Source organism: Platalea leucorodia, assembly GCF_965183815.1.
Source record: "Platalea leucorodia genome assembly, chromosome: 4".
In the NCBI taxonomy this organism is placed as follows: Eukaryota; Metazoa; Chordata; class Aves; order Pelecaniformes; family Threskiornithidae; genus Platalea; species Platalea leucorodia.
Window position 1 is genome coordinate 66,460,712 of NC_138826.1, and position 16,924 is coordinate 66,477,635.

Consider the following 16,924-nt stretch of genomic DNA (forward strand, 5'->3'; position numbering starts at 1 on the left):
ACAAGTTTTATGGTATTAGCAACTAGTCAGTTTGGTGTTTATAGCGTGTGTCCTGAAGACTTTCAGGCCCCAGGCTATTAACAGCCTGTAAAAATGTTATTTACTGATGCATGCAACTGTGAGTATTGATCTTCTCATTAATGGAAGCCTATAAATTCAGGAACTCAGGCCAAAGCTTGGTTTGGCCAAAGCTGTTGGCCAGGACACTATTTGCTACAGGTAACCACTAATGATGTCTTTCTGAACACCCAATCCATCTCTCCATATAGTTTGTGACTGCGTTCATGGAGTATGCAACAGTGGAATTACAGGGGATGGAAGATGCACTTGCTTGTCTGGATACAAAGGGCTCAGCTGTGATCAGCGTAAGTAGATTATTTTCCATTTAAGATATATCTAACAGCTCTGATACAGTCAGAATTGGTGAGAACAAATGTAAAATCAGCCTCAGGTCAGTCATTCTAGAGCAACCAAACATACACTGAACCTCAAACCCTGTGTGTGAGCTCCCATAACCATCATCACCACTTCAATCACCATAAAAATGATGACAGCAATGGGGTCAATGATCCCTAGATCAGGCATACTTTGAACTAGTATACTGCAGAATGCAATGCCTCCTGGCATAGTGTGCAGACACAGTTTAACCTGTCACACTCTGTCCCTCAGCAATACCTGAATGCGAGGCCTTGCGGTGCCCTGCAAACTCCAGATGCACTGACTCAGGCAAGGATGGAAAACAACTGCAATGCACATGTCTGCCCAACTACCATGGGGACGGTACACAATGTGAACGTGAGTAATTTCCATGTCCACCAAGTTCTTGTATACAAACATCATTGGTATTATAATTCAGATATTGAGTGCGCTTTTGAACCAAATCTCACCATCTAATTGTCCTTGGGTTCATATCCCAAAGCAGTCTCATGTGCACAAACTAGATTCCTGCAGGATGAAACTATACCCTAAAATGTGCTTCAGAAGCACATCAGTCCAATTGCTAACAAGCTTCAGTCCATGCAACCAGACTAAAGCTAGTAAACCCCCCTTGAAATACATAGTGTGGATACTGGGTCATCAGTGCTTACAAATCCATTCCTATCATATCCCTCTACTTGCTAAAGTTCAGCCTCATAGTCTGCTTCCATAAAAATCAATAACAGCAACCAAGGGCTTGTATTTATTGAATATCCATCATGTGGCGTCTCAGCTTCATCACTAAACAAACTCTACAGACAAGTAAAGCTCATTTTAGCTTTCCCATTTTTCATGAAACAAAGCTAATAGTATCTCAGCTAGAGGTAAAAGTCTACCTTAAAGCTGTCTTTATAGACTCCTCAACTTGCCATTGAATGCTCAAATTAACTATACTACAAGAGTCCAGATTTTCTTTCCTCTACTTCCATTATGTCTTACAGCACCAGATCTTCCTTCTAGACCAATTGCAATGAAGAAAATGGTTGTATCTGATGCTGGAAGCACTATTTAGTAAATGTTGGCTTGGATCAGGCCACAAATACAACACTTCTTATCCTGACTGGGAATATTTACATTCAATCCTCTTGGTCCTAGCTATGGTGTCATCCTCTCTGAATAGGCTTGAACACCATCCAAGAGCAAGACATCAGAAAGTCAGTCCTCAGGGAATGTGATGTTCTTCTAGTAGGCAGCATAGACAAGTGACAGCCAAAGAAATTGCAGCAACCAGCAACATCTCTTGGGTTTTGTATTGATGCAGTCTGTGTGGATGTTGCTCCTCTGTCCTAAAGGCACTGGCCTTTAGATACTGGGGTCATCTGTGGCTTAAGCCAGTGTCTTCTACATTTGACTGGCTGGGAAGCAGAGGACAAGCAGCTCCAGCACAGCTAAGTATGTGAGGATAGCAGTGGCTGTCCCAGAATCTCCTTGGAGGTAGCGTTGCTTATGGTTGGTTTGAGCATGTAAATATGGGTGTACATGCGTGGTTTCACACCAGAACAGAAGAGGAGGCTTGAAAGAGTGAAGCTGAGCATTTCCAACTCTCAGTCCAAGCTGAGGGGGAAGAAAGGGAGGAGGAGAGGGGAAGGCAGGGAGCAGCACCACCTTTTAGGTGAGTCCAGGGCCTGCCACCTTCCAGCTACAATGCGTGCTTGACCATATCCTAAACTGGACACAAAGGTGTGAGAAGGTGTTCTCCAAGCACTGCTGGACTATGAACAAGGACAAACAATGCCATTGCCTTGAAAAAAAGGGTTCACAGAAATAACTAGTGAGCTTCCAGTCCAGTCCTGAAACTACAGCAGTGTAAACAGACTCGACTAAAGCACTTGCTGGCCAGGTTTCCATATAGCTGAACGGATGACATTATATTGTTTAATTACCGGAAAGAAAACAGTGAAGCCCTATTGTATTGAGAAATATTTTCCAACTGATCTAACACGTGCTTAAAGCTTGTACAGACCTCGTATCACCTACCTGACCTTCTCTGGTTAAAATCCTCCAGAGAACAGGGAAATAGTTGTGATATTTTAATGAGCACATTACATGTTTTAATCTGTTTATAACTCAATTTGCCAAGTTAAGAGATCATTTCTGTTCAAAAGCAAACAGTTGGTTGCTACGTTAGTATAAACACATTCCTCCCTTCTGTCTTCATGCCACCACGATACTTTAGGCTTGGCTGTTATGAGAAGTTTAGTCTACCCGGGCTTTGTTTGGCATGGAGGTGCTCTGGTAAATCCTCATCTTCAATTTCAGAACTGTGGGCGATAATTCGTTTACTTCTTTTTTCACAAGCTATCAACCCATGCTCCAAAAAGGTCTGCGATCCTAATGCCGACTGCATTTACCTGGGACCAAATCAGCACACATGTACCTGTCGAGAAGGTTACAGAGGGGATGGTCAAGTCTGCTTACCCATAGACCCCTGCCAACTAACATATGGGAATTGCCCTGCACGGTCTACTATTTGCATATACGATGGTCCAGGAAAGGTTAGTATTGAACGGGTGCCCCAGACATTTCCTATGTCAACTGCCTAGGAAGTAAGAATGCTCTCTCTCCAAAAAGAAGCCATCAGGGTATAGGAACAGGCCTCAGCAAGGCCAAGCTCTACTCCTAGCTTTGGCATAAGCCCTGCTGGTGACCAGGAGTGAGTCCCTTTACCTCCCACTCTATGCACCTATGTGGTGCTTTCCCCTCTGAAAATGAGAATGACAATAGTGTTCTTTTTGCTAGAATATTTAGGCTCAGATTTGCCTCCTGAAAATGAAGGTACTGAAATGAAGCTTCTCCCAGTTAAATCTTCTGTCTCTGACCACAGGGGGCTTGTAGGACCAGTAAGATCCTTATGCAGGTACCACAAATAAATGCCTACAGTGAATGTATTTAGGAAAGAAGTAATCTGGGTTTTTGAGGACTGCCAAGAAAAAGCACCATATAAAGGCTGCTGTCAGGAACTGGCTCAGGTTTCCATCTGTAAAACACCTGCCACTGAGAAAGCAAGACTTCAGAAGACCATGCCTGTTTTGCCTGGACACCCTGAAGAGCTGAAAAGGGAGTCAGTCATCCAGGGTCGTCCTGCAGTTCACTTTCATATAAGTGCTGATATGCCTCGCTCATTAATAATAAGCATTGGCGCTCATTTTGCCAGGCAGAGGGCTCTGGGAACAGAGGTAAAAAAATCTGACCTACCCACACTGATTTTAAATGTTCTATGGTCACAGAAGTGAATCTGAAGGGCTTTATCTGAAGGAAATTTATCTGAGAGTCAGTAGTTTTTGGAGTGGATAAAACCTAGAAGGGAGCTGTATAAATATGGATAAGCTTTACACTTGCATCTGAACTCACCAGGTGATTAACTAAGGCTTTGGAAGCTCACTGTCTTTAGACCCTAGTTTTAGAAAGTATTCTGAAATCCACAGTTTGTGCATGTCTAATTTTTTTCTCCCCTCTACCATCCTTCTGATTTAGTCCCACTGCGAATGCAAGGAGCATTACACAAACTTTGTACCTGGGAAAGGATGCAGCATGATGGACATCTGTGAAACAAACAACACCTGCCATAAAAAAGCTAAATGCTCAATGGTTGCCCCAGGACAGATTACGTGAGTCTTTTTGCTTATTAAAGCTTTCACCCAGTTTCTCCCTCCTCCCCCTAGTCAGCAGGCTGCTAAAGCAAATCCAGTGGATGAACACCTCCTGAAGTTATCATTAATGGTGTCTTTATCAAGGACAAATTACAAGATTTAATGGGGTTATGGTCAACCAATTAGCATAATGTTTGATTTAATCAGTCCAATTGCTAGTACCTACTAAGTTTTATTTTTATAGCACTCAGAGGTCATTTCTACACTACTAAATAAAAAGGACCAAGACCTCTTTTCTGTTTCTCAGGGCAAGCAGCATGGTCTGGCTCACAGCTAAAGTTTCTTCTTCTTCCAAAGCAGAGTAACTGCCTCTTGGCAGAGGTCCCTGGCACATGCTATCCCTTCAACTGTGCCCGGGCACTGCCTGGGAAAACGCTACTTGGTGTGGGCCAGAAACATGCCAGGCAGCATGCTAAAAATTAATCAGCATTAATTATCACGGGACAGCACTGGAGCCCTGGCTCTTTTTAGTATACTAATACTAGGGAATCTGACCCCATGCTGTGAAAGCAACACCAACCTCGGCAGATTCCTCAAAGCCTTGAGACAAGCACGTGGGAAACTGCAAAACCTCTGGCAGAGTTTGTTTTCCTGTACAGAAATTTGCTACACAGATGTTAGGAGGAAAGTAAATTTAAAAACAAGTGTTAAAACTGAACAAAGCTATCTTAAACCAAATAATTTGGATTACACATTTCTGTAGCCCAGTGATGGCTAGTACTGGGTTTAAAGAGGTGTCCCTGAAATGTTAGTTTTCAGGAGCTGAGAGTTTGAATGCGAAAGACAAGATAGGTTATTACTTGTAAGCTGGGAACAAATAATTTGTCATATAAATCTATACAGACAGAAAGTGTTCACTCGGGAGAGTATTCTTATTTGCTAGTTCTTGCTTCATCATGCAGCTTATGCTTACAGTGCAATACCAATATCACTTTTGTGTAAGCTATTGTGCATTTCACACAAGTTTATCTAGAATATCCCCTAGTTCATTTCTAGAGTGTACTATATACTCAAACTGCACTTAGTACATACTTATACTATACTTAGTATACGACTATACTGCACAACATGAGTTGAAAATTAAAATAAAATTCCACATCACATAAATCGGGACCTTTCTTTCCTAATTTGTCACTGTTTCACTGTTGCAACTCAATTTTCAATAGCTAAGGAAGTTTTGAGAATTTTAGAATGGGAAAATTAAAAATTTGTGACGGTGGAGCAGGGCAACAAGCAATCCAAACGTTTTGCACATCATTCATTCAATGACCTTTAATGGCAAAAACTAATACAGAAGAAAGGAATGGGATTCAAATCAAACTAAAACTACCTATTTGGAAAAAAATTTAAACTATACTGAATAGTTTTCAACTAAGGAAAATCCATTTATGAAAGGGGAACTTTGCAAAGAAAAACATTGATTGGTAAATGTGGGCGCAGTAATTTTCTGATAAGTGACAGACCCTGTATTTTGGCTGCATCACAGCTTTTAAATGTAGCTGGAAGGGCTTGTTTTGGTGGTGGGTTTTTTTTTTTCTTCTAAAACACAAAGCTGTAACAGAGGCCACAAACCTGCTTTGCTTCCTTTCCTTTTTTTTTTTGGTTTTGTTTTTATTAGAGATGCAGTTGTGCTGTTATCTTCCCCCATATAGAGTCACTTTTACTTTCTCCAGAATCAGATGATTTGTACTGGAATAGATCTCTTATACGGACAAAGATGTAGAAAAGACAAACAGTTTGTGAACATAACAACCTCCTGGAAAATCAAGATCGTCTTTGTTTTTTGTTCCCATATAGATTTTACTGAGTGATTGCTGATACTTTCTATGGCATTGCTTCAGCACAGTAATTATGTTCAGCCTTGCCGAGAAGCTACGAAGCTTCAACTGGTGCAGAATTACACTGCATATTAGACCATAACCTCTCTGGTTTCCAAGCAGAACTAGCTTTCCCTCAGCTAAACACCATTATTTTCTTTTTTAATCTCACTCTTATTTTTGCTCTGACTATGTCTTCAAGGTAGAAATTAGTAGCTTCATAAACCAAAACTCTCATACACATTTCAGGTAAAATAGAAACAGAAAGCTGAGCTCCTCTTTTCTAGAGAGATACAATTCTCTTCTCCCTCCTGGGTAAGCTGAAGTAGTGACAATTCCTGTCTTTTTCAGTCCTGCCTGTACTGTCCATGCAGCATATATGAAAACATTGAACAACTAAGTTTAAACAGTCCAGCAGGGTTTGTTGTAAAGCTGTTCTTCTTTAGAGGCAGCCAGCCCGTACAGTATACAGTGCATTCAAAGCAAAACCTATAAAGCCATATGCAGTACGAGTTGCAAACCAGATCCCCCAGACAAAGCTAAGACAAAAATAATCTAGTCAGTCAGCCAGCTGGTCCTTCCCGAGCCTGGCCACACAGAGTAAATTACTCCATCAGAAGGGGCAAGGGGACAGACAGGTTGAAGGGTTCAATCCCATGCAATAGGTGCTAATCTGTAATTGCTAAATACTTGCCTTTGGCAGTCAAATCCAAACCATTACTGGATGCCCGCTCAGTTATAAGCAATATTGTCCTCAGAAAAGAAATTTCAAACTGCATAGGTATTTCTGTAGTTCATTGTGCCCCTGGAAATGATAGCCAAAAAAATTATGTTTAACCACCTGCTTCTTTATGACCATTTGCAGAAAAAGAGAGGAGAGGTTTATTTTGAAACCTTGGTCTGATTTGTGCAATATTTCAAGAGTAGTTTCTTTTTTCTACTAAACTATTCCTCGGCTCCTTTGAAGCCTCAGGTTTTTTTTTTTTTTCTTCTCTGCTCAGAAGCAAAGGGAGCTATGTATATCAATACAGCAATATTTACCCCATCAGAAGAAAGGGGTCAGCTCCCAAGGAGGAGCTGCTCCTCTCTCCCAGCCCTGAACCCTTCATCCGGGCTCCACAGTCACACCCTCTGCCCAAGAGATCCCCTTAAAAAGAAGAGGGCTCACCATCAGAATCACATCCTAAAAATTTAAGATGCTTTCAGACTGCTATTTTTACCCAGGACCGGAAGGACTCATAGCTTGAGCCTCTTGGCCAAAATCCCAGCACCCTTCTGAGGCTATATGCAGTCCCCCAGACTGCAAAGACTGTGGGGATTTTCAAATATTGCTGTCACCAGAGAAACAGCTACGGTAGAGACCATACGTGGGAAAAAGGAGATGATTTGGCATCAGATTGATACTACTGTGGGGTGTGAGTGGCAGATGTGTGTTTGTAACAACGAGCACATGGAAAATTATTAGGTCATTAGTTATATAAAGAACATCTTTTGCTTGCGTGGAGTAATGTTCCTTCTGTAATGATACCTTTATAAAAAATATCCAGAGAGATGAATCATTATGGATAGGGCTTATACAAATACCGAGTGTGCTAGAGATTGAATTAGGAAAGGCACTATTAAAAACCAACGTTTGGCAACACATACCATATAGTTGTTTAGCCTCCTAAATATAGTTAGGGTTTCTTTCTGTGCGCGCTACATGTTGACAAGCACCTGCTTTAATTTTAGCACTGAAGATGAGTAAATGACTGAGCTGACACCACTAGCCGGTCTCCCAGGAGCAGCCAAGCAGGAGCTGATTATCTGAAAACTGCAACAGAAAGAGCTGAGATTGGCAAAACCAGCAGGCATCAATAGCCCCTCACATTGAGGCAGGCTTAAAGAGTCCAGATTTTTTAGAAAGTACTAACCACATCTCCCAGTGAATAGTCAGGCTGACACAAGGTCAAGGCACACACAAGTCCTACTTGCTCTTTGAAACTCACAACCATTTGTATTCATCAGGACCTAATAGCAAGCATGTGTCAATCACGTTGACAACCAACAATTTCTTCCCCACCTCTCTTGCGATGCTGAGGTCTTTCACAGCCATAGGATTCAGTTTTCGTGAGGCGTGTTCCCTCCCTCATAAGACAGAAAATGTCAGACTGACACTTAGGGTTGTTGTTCCATAAATTTCCTTTAGATTTTGCCTTGGCTGCAACTTGCTACTTCAAATGCAGCCCATCCCAAGGCAGTGAGGACATCGAGCCCATCTCAAGGCATCACCTGTCACTCTCATGGGCACCACGACCTGAGCCTGCTTTGGACATACGTAGGACTGGGTCAACCGTACATCACTGACACCTCTCACAGGCTGGAGTCCACAGGGGACAGCCAGGGTGTTACAGATGAGATGCTATTTCCAGTGCAGAGACAGCAGCACCATAAAGCATATATCTGAAAAAGTATGAGATTTCATGCTTCAGCAGCTTCAGAAAAAAAGATGAAGTACAAGTACCATTGCCCAAAATGGTTACTTTACTTCAAGTGCAGGGTAACAACCAACCATTTTGCTTTGTTAACACTCATGCCTGCCTTTTCCTACCAGTGCCATGCAGCTATCACAGGGATCACCCGCTTCGTACATAACTACCGTTAATCCTGCCGAGTCCCATGTAGCAAGTGGAAGCTTCACACAGCCGCCTCCCCGCTGCAAGGCTGGCACCCCACACATTTATGCCATAGGCTCTACTCGCCCACAGGCAGGCAGGTTCAATGGCTTTCTGGGCTCCAGCAACCACAACATTTGGGGACCAGAGGCTGCACCACAGGCAGGGGCATCATGTAGTCCCCATTCCAAGAGGCCCTGTGAGACAGACAACGCTGCCTCCTGGCCTGGCTGACAGAAGGACATCATGTCAGGCAAGCAGCCACCAGGCTGCCCTATGCACTAACATACTTCACAGCATACAGAAGCAAAGGTTAAACTAAAAAGCATTAGTGCTTCCTGAAAATGCCTTCGGAGAAGCAATTAAGTAACCCCTGGAGTAGGTTTAGTTACAGCCTTGCTGACGCCACAAGGCATCAAGCCCACAGCTAAAACGACAATCCCTTCACAGGTGTACATGCCAGGGGGGCTCCGTGGGGAATGGGTTTGTGTGCTATGGAAACATCATGGAGCGCCTCCGGGACATGAACGCCGAAGTAGGGGGACGGTGGCAAGGCAAGCTGACATCCGCCTTATCGCTCATGGGTAAGTGACCACATGCAAGCAGAGTCAGCTCCTGCTGGGTAGGTTGATCTTGCCCTGTCTTCCCCCAGTGCTCCCCGCTGCAGGAAGGTGCCACTAACAGCATGACACGGCACGCACACTACACACCGCAGACTCCCTCTGACCACCTAAAGCTTCCTTTGCTCACCATGCCGTGCAATCTGCAAGAATTTCCAAGCAGAAGCGCTAAACACATTCCCACAACCCCTCACGTATCATTTGGTATCACCAGTGGGTTTTGCCCCATAGTGGGATAAGTGGGATCATCCCAATTCCTCTCCCTCCCTGCCCCCATTGATTTGGATAATTGAGATTTGATCTGGAATGACGCACCGAAGTCTACCAAAAACATCAGGATTCCCAGCTGGGTTCCTCTTCCCCAGTTCCCAGCCATCAGCAGTAGCATTGCTTTCACCAGGAAAGAGGAGAGAGGCAAAAGGAAGAGACTGATCCCATCCCTGGTCTCCATCACCCTCAGGACCCCCCACCAGAGCACATCAGCCACAGCTGGGGGGTCTCCAGGTTTCCAAATTGTCTGCAGAGGTGAGGCGGAGACCCCATCAGGGTCACAGCTTCCAGCCTTTCACAGTTATTGCAGCCACCCCGTGAAAGAGAACCGCATAACTGTCTTCATCATCTTCTGTTGCACGACCACAAATATGAGCCGTGAACAAACACAAGCTGGATCTTCAAGTTAAATTTGCAAATATGAAAGATTTCCTCCTATTTAATATAATTTGCTCAGTCCTTTTCACTGAGCCCAGCAATTAAAATAAAGATCCTGAATTCCTGACCAGAACGGAATAAGAATCCCCCGTAGCTGGCCAAGGACAAAGCCTGGCAGTGACCTTCACATTCAGCACTGAAGACCAAAATCCATTGCCTCAGCACTGAGAGCTCAGTTGCAGTTTCTCTGTGTGTTTCTCCTTACGTGTCTGAAAAGTGCCTGACATACTGGGCACCACCATTTGTTACCAACAATCCAGATTTTATGTTATTTGGTTAAGTTTTGGACATAAATGTGCCATTTGATTTACTAGCCAGAAGCTACAAAGACATGTTAAGGGCACAGGTTATTTTACAATACTTTCACTCCACACTAATGTCTTTCAAAAACTAAGAATATACAGCAGAATAGTCCACACTGTTGTGAAAGACAGCATATTAATTTTGAGGTATATTCTCTGGAACAACACACCTGTAACAACTGTAAAGATTGTTTTAGTTCTAATTTTAAACCTCTGGAAAAAGAGATGAATATTAGAAATATTTAATGCCTTCAGCTACAGGATCAGTGGTCTCATACTACTGTCTTGGAAACAGAAATACCATCTGGGTAGCAAATAAACTTTAATTAACTTTCAGTTTTATTACCAGCTATGTGTTTGCTGATGTTTGCACTACCAGCAGGTTATCAGCAGCATATCCCTCACCCCATGAAGACTGAATTGATTTAAAGCAGGAGGCCATCTTCCTGTAAAATCACATCACCAAAGAAACGCTGTTTTCATGTCTATCACCCTGGCCTGCATGCCACAGAATACGGGGTGCCAGAAGCATTCTGAATGTTTTGCCTCATCCTGTATCACATATGCAGCAGCACCTGGATTTCACATCCCGTCTGCCTCTCATCTTTCAATGACTTGGATTTTAGAATCTTAAATTAACATTTAATAATCACAGATAGCGTTCTTTCTTATTCTGCCCTTGCATAGCTGGCACAGATTACACAGTCCCTTCCTCCAATGAGCTTTTCAATATACATTTAAACTTTTTTTTTTTTCTCCCTTTCTCCTTATAAGAAAATGTCTATGAATGGCCGCTGAGTACTCTAGGACCATTTACCGTGCTTGTACCAACAAACAAGGGGCTCAAAGGTACAAATGTAAGTAAACAACAGAAAGGGTTTTAAATTGGGGGGGATTTAGCTCCTTTGGAAATCTCATCTGTGTTAAAAGTGTTTTGATGCAACAGATTCAGAACTTTTTGCTCTAGTACACTTTTGAATACATTTAAATCTAGGGGCCAGAGACTGTCTTTTTCCTACTTGAAAGAAAAACAAAATAATTTGGCGAGTCAGAGTAGAATGCAGTCATGCTTCACCTAAGCTTTGGATTGTCTTACATGGCTATGCTCAAGGTCTTTTCACTTCGTTGACAGAGGGTCTGAATTAAGATCTGAATTTTCAGCAGGGAGGCCTACAGGTCACCTTTTATGTAATTTATGCAAGGGTGATAAAAAAAATAATGTTTTTAGTTAAAAAAAATGTCCTGATACACAAGTGGTCAGCATCCAGTACTTTCCCCTGAAGTGAGGACAACTCTGGAGGCACTTACTGCTCATGCAGGGACATAAGGGTGTAATCTGACCTGAACTGAAACCAAGAGAGGCCTCCATTTGGTTCAGACCCTATCACCTCACTTCAGAAGAAAACATATCATTCAGAATGTAACAGCTAGAGGGAAAAAAAGCATTCACCATGAAATTATTTTTAGATGAAGCCTGTATTGAAATAAATCTCTGTTCTTCTGCTCTTCTAGATAAAGAATCTTCTGAATAATAAACAGAAAGCACAGTACTTCGTGAAACTCCATGTAATTGCTGGTCAGTTGAATACCAATAGTTTGAATAGCACCAATGTAATATATACTTTGACTGGCAAGGCAGGAGAAATATCAAAGGGAGAAAAGGTAAGTGGCCTTCCAGCCTACCTCAGCAAGACTACTACTCTGTTCACTCAAAAAAGAGTATGACAGGTCTTTCTGCAGCGAGACATCAGGTTGCAGATAGCTGCTGGGTTACAAAAAACCACAGCTGTGGTCATGCTTACAAGGAGTTCAAGTGAAACTGGAAACCTGACCAGCATCAAAGTTCCCACTAAAATCAGTGAAAACAAAAGTTACTTTTAGAGATGCATCACCGCTGAGTAACACAGCAGTATAACACAGACCGCTCTAAAAATGTTTGGTAAAATTAAGTCATCTTAAATCTGCAGGCACGACCAACAGAGCTGGGGGGGACGTTAAAACAGCCTAGGTGAAGTAAGAGGGGGTGTGGGGAGGGAAAAGCCCAGAGCTTATGCTGGAAACCTGTGCCCACTGCTCACACAGAGCAAGCACCGACTGCACTGCAGATCCCACCTCCCACTCAGCATCAGCCTGGGCATCCTTTGCAGCACATAGAAGTCTTCAACATAAATAAAATGCACGTGGCAATTTATCATGAAAAACATGGAGTCAAGTTCATCACTAGCCCAGCTTATTTCATGTCAGAAAATATCAGGACAGCCTGATCCCACAGTTTAAAAGAATTGTTCTCTACAGCTGATGTATTAGATTTTATAATATGGAATTATTGTTCTTGGTCCCTTAAGCGTCTGTTAATGACTTGAGCCTATGTGAAGGCTGAAATCAAATACTTCTCATGTTTTTAGTATATCAGTGGCATCTGAGAATAGAGATCTATTTTATTTCTTTAACGGGTACACTCTCTATTGGTAACAGGAAAATATCATCGCTGTCTGAGGCCTCTTAGTTTCCTGCAGGCTTCAGTACAGTGCAGAATCAGCAACATTTTGTTGTTTTAAATATACATATAATATAAGGAAATGGGTTGTAGTCCCTTAAGATTACAGGAGTTGACCCTTTCAGTACAATCACATTTTAAATCATTTCCTGGCAGACTTTTATTACTAGCAGTCATCACAGCCCTTTTAGGTACACTGCTCTCCCTCCAGGGCCTGTCCCTGCTTCTTTTCTGAACTTTGTTGTCCTGGAACACAAAAACACAGTCCTGATCCAAAGTCAAAGAAATTTTTTCCATTTCCTTGATAAGCATTGGAAGCAACCTTTAGCCTCCCCAGATTTAAACAGCCCAGGTGGTGGCAATGGAAGGGGGTGTTAGACTTTATTCAACACATACTCTCTCTGTTGTCATTCCATAATAAAGAGCTCACTATCCATTGCCTGGCTTCTTTCAGGATAATCAGTTAAGAATTAGACTCCAAGGAGGAAGGAAAAAAGGAAAACTTTTGCAGGGAAATATTATTGCTTCCAATGGGATTTTGCACATTATTGACAAAGCCATGGACAACATGGACCCAACATTTGAAAGCAGCAAAGAGGTGAGCAGTAAGCTATATGCATGCAATATCAGACTTCGTTTTAAAATAGTTCCACATCAATTGAATGCAAAGGAGGATGACTGACAGCAGCTAGACAAACTCTACTGAGCCATTGTGTGTCAACTCAGAGAAGCAGCACTCAAAGTGAAAGGTAACAATGCAGATTCCACAACAAACAGACATTTGCTGTTCTGCCAAGCTGGTCCATGGAGGATTTTGTTGTGCTCACTGCATTTCAGTGGTTCCTTGGCAAATTGGCAGTTACAATCAGTGCATCTCACTGAATTCCAGAACAAAATATGAAAAGGAGGGACATCCGGACAGATGTCAGGCAAGACTTGTATTCAAAGCAGCAATCCCTCCCCCCAAAAGACTAATATTCTAAAAACCGATAATTTTGGATGCTTTGGGTTTTTTGGTGCCTGCTTAGCGTACTTCTCTCCTTGAGAGTTCACTTCTTTATATGGTGTTTTTGCAGGTATTTTATTTCTCTGCCCTTTCTCATTGGGAATGAAGAGATAATAACACTTTCCCCATACACACACTGTTTGTATGTTCTGTGACTACACAGTATTTCAGGAAAATGACAAACTAACTATAAGCCAGTATAGCACCAGGACAAGGGTGCTACCATCTCAGCCATTTCCAGACACCACCAGCCACCCAAACAATAAGGAAACCCAAATGTATTCAATCCATAATATCTAAGACTCATACAGTAATTCAAAAAGTGTCTTATAAGAATTGGTATTTATTCCATGTTCCCAACTAAAATGTATCTTACTTTCATCTTATTTTAGGAAACCATAATGTCACTACTTCAAGATAATGGAAGATACAGCCAATTTACATCTTTGATAGAGGTAAAGATCCAGAAAAGCCATTCCATAAAGCTATTTTCAGATGTTCTTCAATATTACTATGTAATTTCACTTTTATTTTTAAACCAAAACAGAAAACCGGCCTGGGAATGGATTTACAGCAGGACAACCGACCTCATACAGTATTTGTTCCAAGTAACGAGGCTCTGAGTAATATGAAAGCTGAGGCTCTGGACTACCTGCTTTCTGCAGAGGTATAGTCTTTCTATAATGCAAATCTGTCTTAGATAGTAGGTATGTAAGTAGATGCATACATACATAATTTTCCTGTGTTCATCTAGTTTAGTGTTCATCTAAACTACGCTCCTATGATCAAGGCTTAATCTATCTCTAACAATTAAAGATCAAGGTAACACCTAGAGAGGAATGGGATTTGGGATCTCCCATCCTGTGAAGTGACACCAATCCCCCCCACCAAGTCCTCATTCCCCTGCTCTTGCCCTGTCAGCACAGCCCCGACAGCCACATGGCAAAGCCCCAAACCCTCTCCAGGGAAGTGTCACCCATGGCAGGGACAGACAGAGGGAGCAGGCGCCACAGGGCAGGTTGCATGCCACGAGCTGCGCACCACCACTGACCCAGAAGTTTCTGGTGCACTGGCCAGTGATGCCATTCTCATCCCCATGTCCTCTCAGAGGCCAGGTTGGGTTTGTGTGACTCATTTTGGGCTAAAACAGCCTCTTTTCTGCTTTGGCAGGGTTCATGGAAGCTGCTGGAGCTGGTTCGATACCACATTGTTTCCAACACTGAGGTGAGTGCAGCTGCTTTACTGACCTGATGCGTAAGAGCATTTTCTAACCCTTTTTCAAACCCCCTCCAAGAACAGCCTCCACTCAGTATTGCACAGCAAGACTGCAAAGGACAGCTGTGCCTCTGCCTTTACTAAGGGTAGTCACATAAAGGCTGCTAATGGAGAACACAAACTTTTCACCTCAGTGTTGCTGATCAAAATAAAACCCTGCCAGGAGGCATGGGGTAGTCCTTGCATCATGGCAAATTAAAACTGTGTTGTGTCACACTAGTGTTTTACATACAAGTAACTATTTCCACTTTAAAATATACCTTTTGGTCATGGGGACTTAGCCCAAGTGGGGAAAAAAAAGATAGATAGATAGATAGATAGATAGATAGAACCATCCTGAACCTGAGACTCGCTACCTTAGCCTGCTGTGGAGCAAGAACTGCTGTCAGGGGGTGCTATAAGCTTGGCAGGGCTGCAAGAACAAGTAGCAGGAAAAGCACTTGCTATCAAAATCAAGCTCTCTATGAGCCAGTTCTGCTAAGATTAGTCTTCTGATTATCAGAAAGAGGTGGTTTTGTCATCCTCTAAGTAAGCCCCGTGTTTTCCCCCCCTTTTTTCTACTGGAAACAAAGAGCAGAACCCAGCAACACCCCCAGCAGCTAAGGCTAGAGGAGACTGAAGTTCATCCCCACCCCAATGCCTGCTGTGGGGAAGGAAGGATGTGCTCGTATCCTTAGCAAAAGGCCCTGTCACAGCATCCAAGGCAGAGGTCATTCCCAGCACAGAGCGGCATCACAGGGAGCAGAGGCATGAGATCCATGTGTCCCTTCATGGGATATCAGCACTGCTGTTTCCACAATGGTCTAAGGATGCAAACAGGGCTATTTTTAGGGAGAGGTGATAACTTTAGACTGGCTGCTATAGTTAGGAGAAAAATTAATATCTTTTTGGGCAACAAGCTCTTCACATGCAGCAACCAGCAAGCTCAGTCAAAATTTAATCCCTCTTTGTTACACGAGCAGGTTAGTCAACGTGAGGCTGCCCATGTAGCTAGAAAAAAAGCTGATAGGGTCATTCAGTCACCCTAAAGAGAACAGTGGTCTTTCTTGTGAAATCCATATGAATTTGAAAAGAATAATGATATTACATTTCTTTCAATCAATTTGTATTCATTTCAGCTAGAGGTTGCCAGCCTCGTCTCAATAGAGCACATCAGAAGCATGGCAAATCAGTTCATTTACTTTAACAGGACCAGCACAGTAAGTCAAAGACAGCTTTCACCTGTGAACAGGTCTCTCTGATCTAGGCAACTGTTGTTTGCATGCAGGGGGAATAGAAAAGGGAGGAGGGGGGACACTAGCAGAGGAATTTCTTGCTATAATGAGGCAGAAATTTTCAACTTGCCATTCCCACCTACTGTTAGAAATTAGTATTATAAACGATGCAGAGCAGATGACTGGTATATAAGGACAGCCTGCAGTTTCTTTTTTCTTATCATTAGCTCCAGTCCAGGAATGATACTCATTTATGCTCTACCTAGCTAAAAAAAAAAAAAAAAAAAAAAAATCTATTTAAAATATTCTAAATCATTCTGTTACATATTTTGGTTATTTTAAACACTTCGCAGTGCACACATAGATATTCTTTTATTCTCTTTAATATTATAGTCTCTGATCCTGATGAACCTAGCAAACACATTTTTAAAAGTGTTAATTTGTCAGTACTTTTGCAAAACCAAACTTATCCATTATGTTAACTCCCTTCTGTTCTTTGCATATTTTAGCCAAATATGAACATTCTGGAGAAGAGATACACATATGAAAATTCTTGTAAAGGCAGAGCAGTTGCATGAGTAAATGCAGAAAGAATACTTCCCCCCCCCCCCCGCCATGAATTTTGATAGATCCCAGATTCTCTCTCACTTTTTCTCCGCTTTGTCAGAGAGAGGACCAAAGCATGCTTATGCCCACTAAAATCT

General features: G+C 42.4%; 1 protein-coding gene across 1 annotated transcript in view; it reads left to right on the forward strand.

Annotated features, from left to right (window-relative positions):
* STAB2 (stabilin 2) overlaps positions 1 to 16,924 on the forward strand; it is a gene marked incomplete at both ends in the record, with an annotated part of 87,095 nt that overhangs the window by 12,752 nt on the left and 57,419 nt on the right. The window contains 12 exons of the mRNA XM_082311375.1: positions 270 to 365; positions 670 to 795; positions 2,776 to 2,972; positions 3,952 to 4,085; positions 9,049 to 9,182; positions 11,003 to 11,085; positions 11,741 to 11,890; positions 13,180 to 13,323; positions 14,124 to 14,186; positions 14,279 to 14,398; positions 14,902 to 14,955; positions 16,125 to 16,205. Of these exons, the coding sequence (XP_082167501.1) occupies positions 270 to 365; positions 670 to 795; positions 2,776 to 2,972; positions 3,952 to 4,085; positions 9,049 to 9,182; positions 11,003 to 11,085; positions 11,741 to 11,890; positions 13,180 to 13,323; positions 14,124 to 14,186; positions 14,279 to 14,398; positions 14,902 to 14,955; positions 16,125 to 16,205 (1,382 nt within the window). The remainder of the gene's footprint in view (positions 1 to 269; positions 366 to 669; positions 796 to 2,775; positions 2,973 to 3,951; positions 4,086 to 9,048; positions 9,183 to 11,002; positions 11,086 to 11,740; positions 11,891 to 13,179; positions 13,324 to 14,123; positions 14,187 to 14,278; positions 14,399 to 14,901; positions 14,956 to 16,124; positions 16,206 to 16,924) is intronic.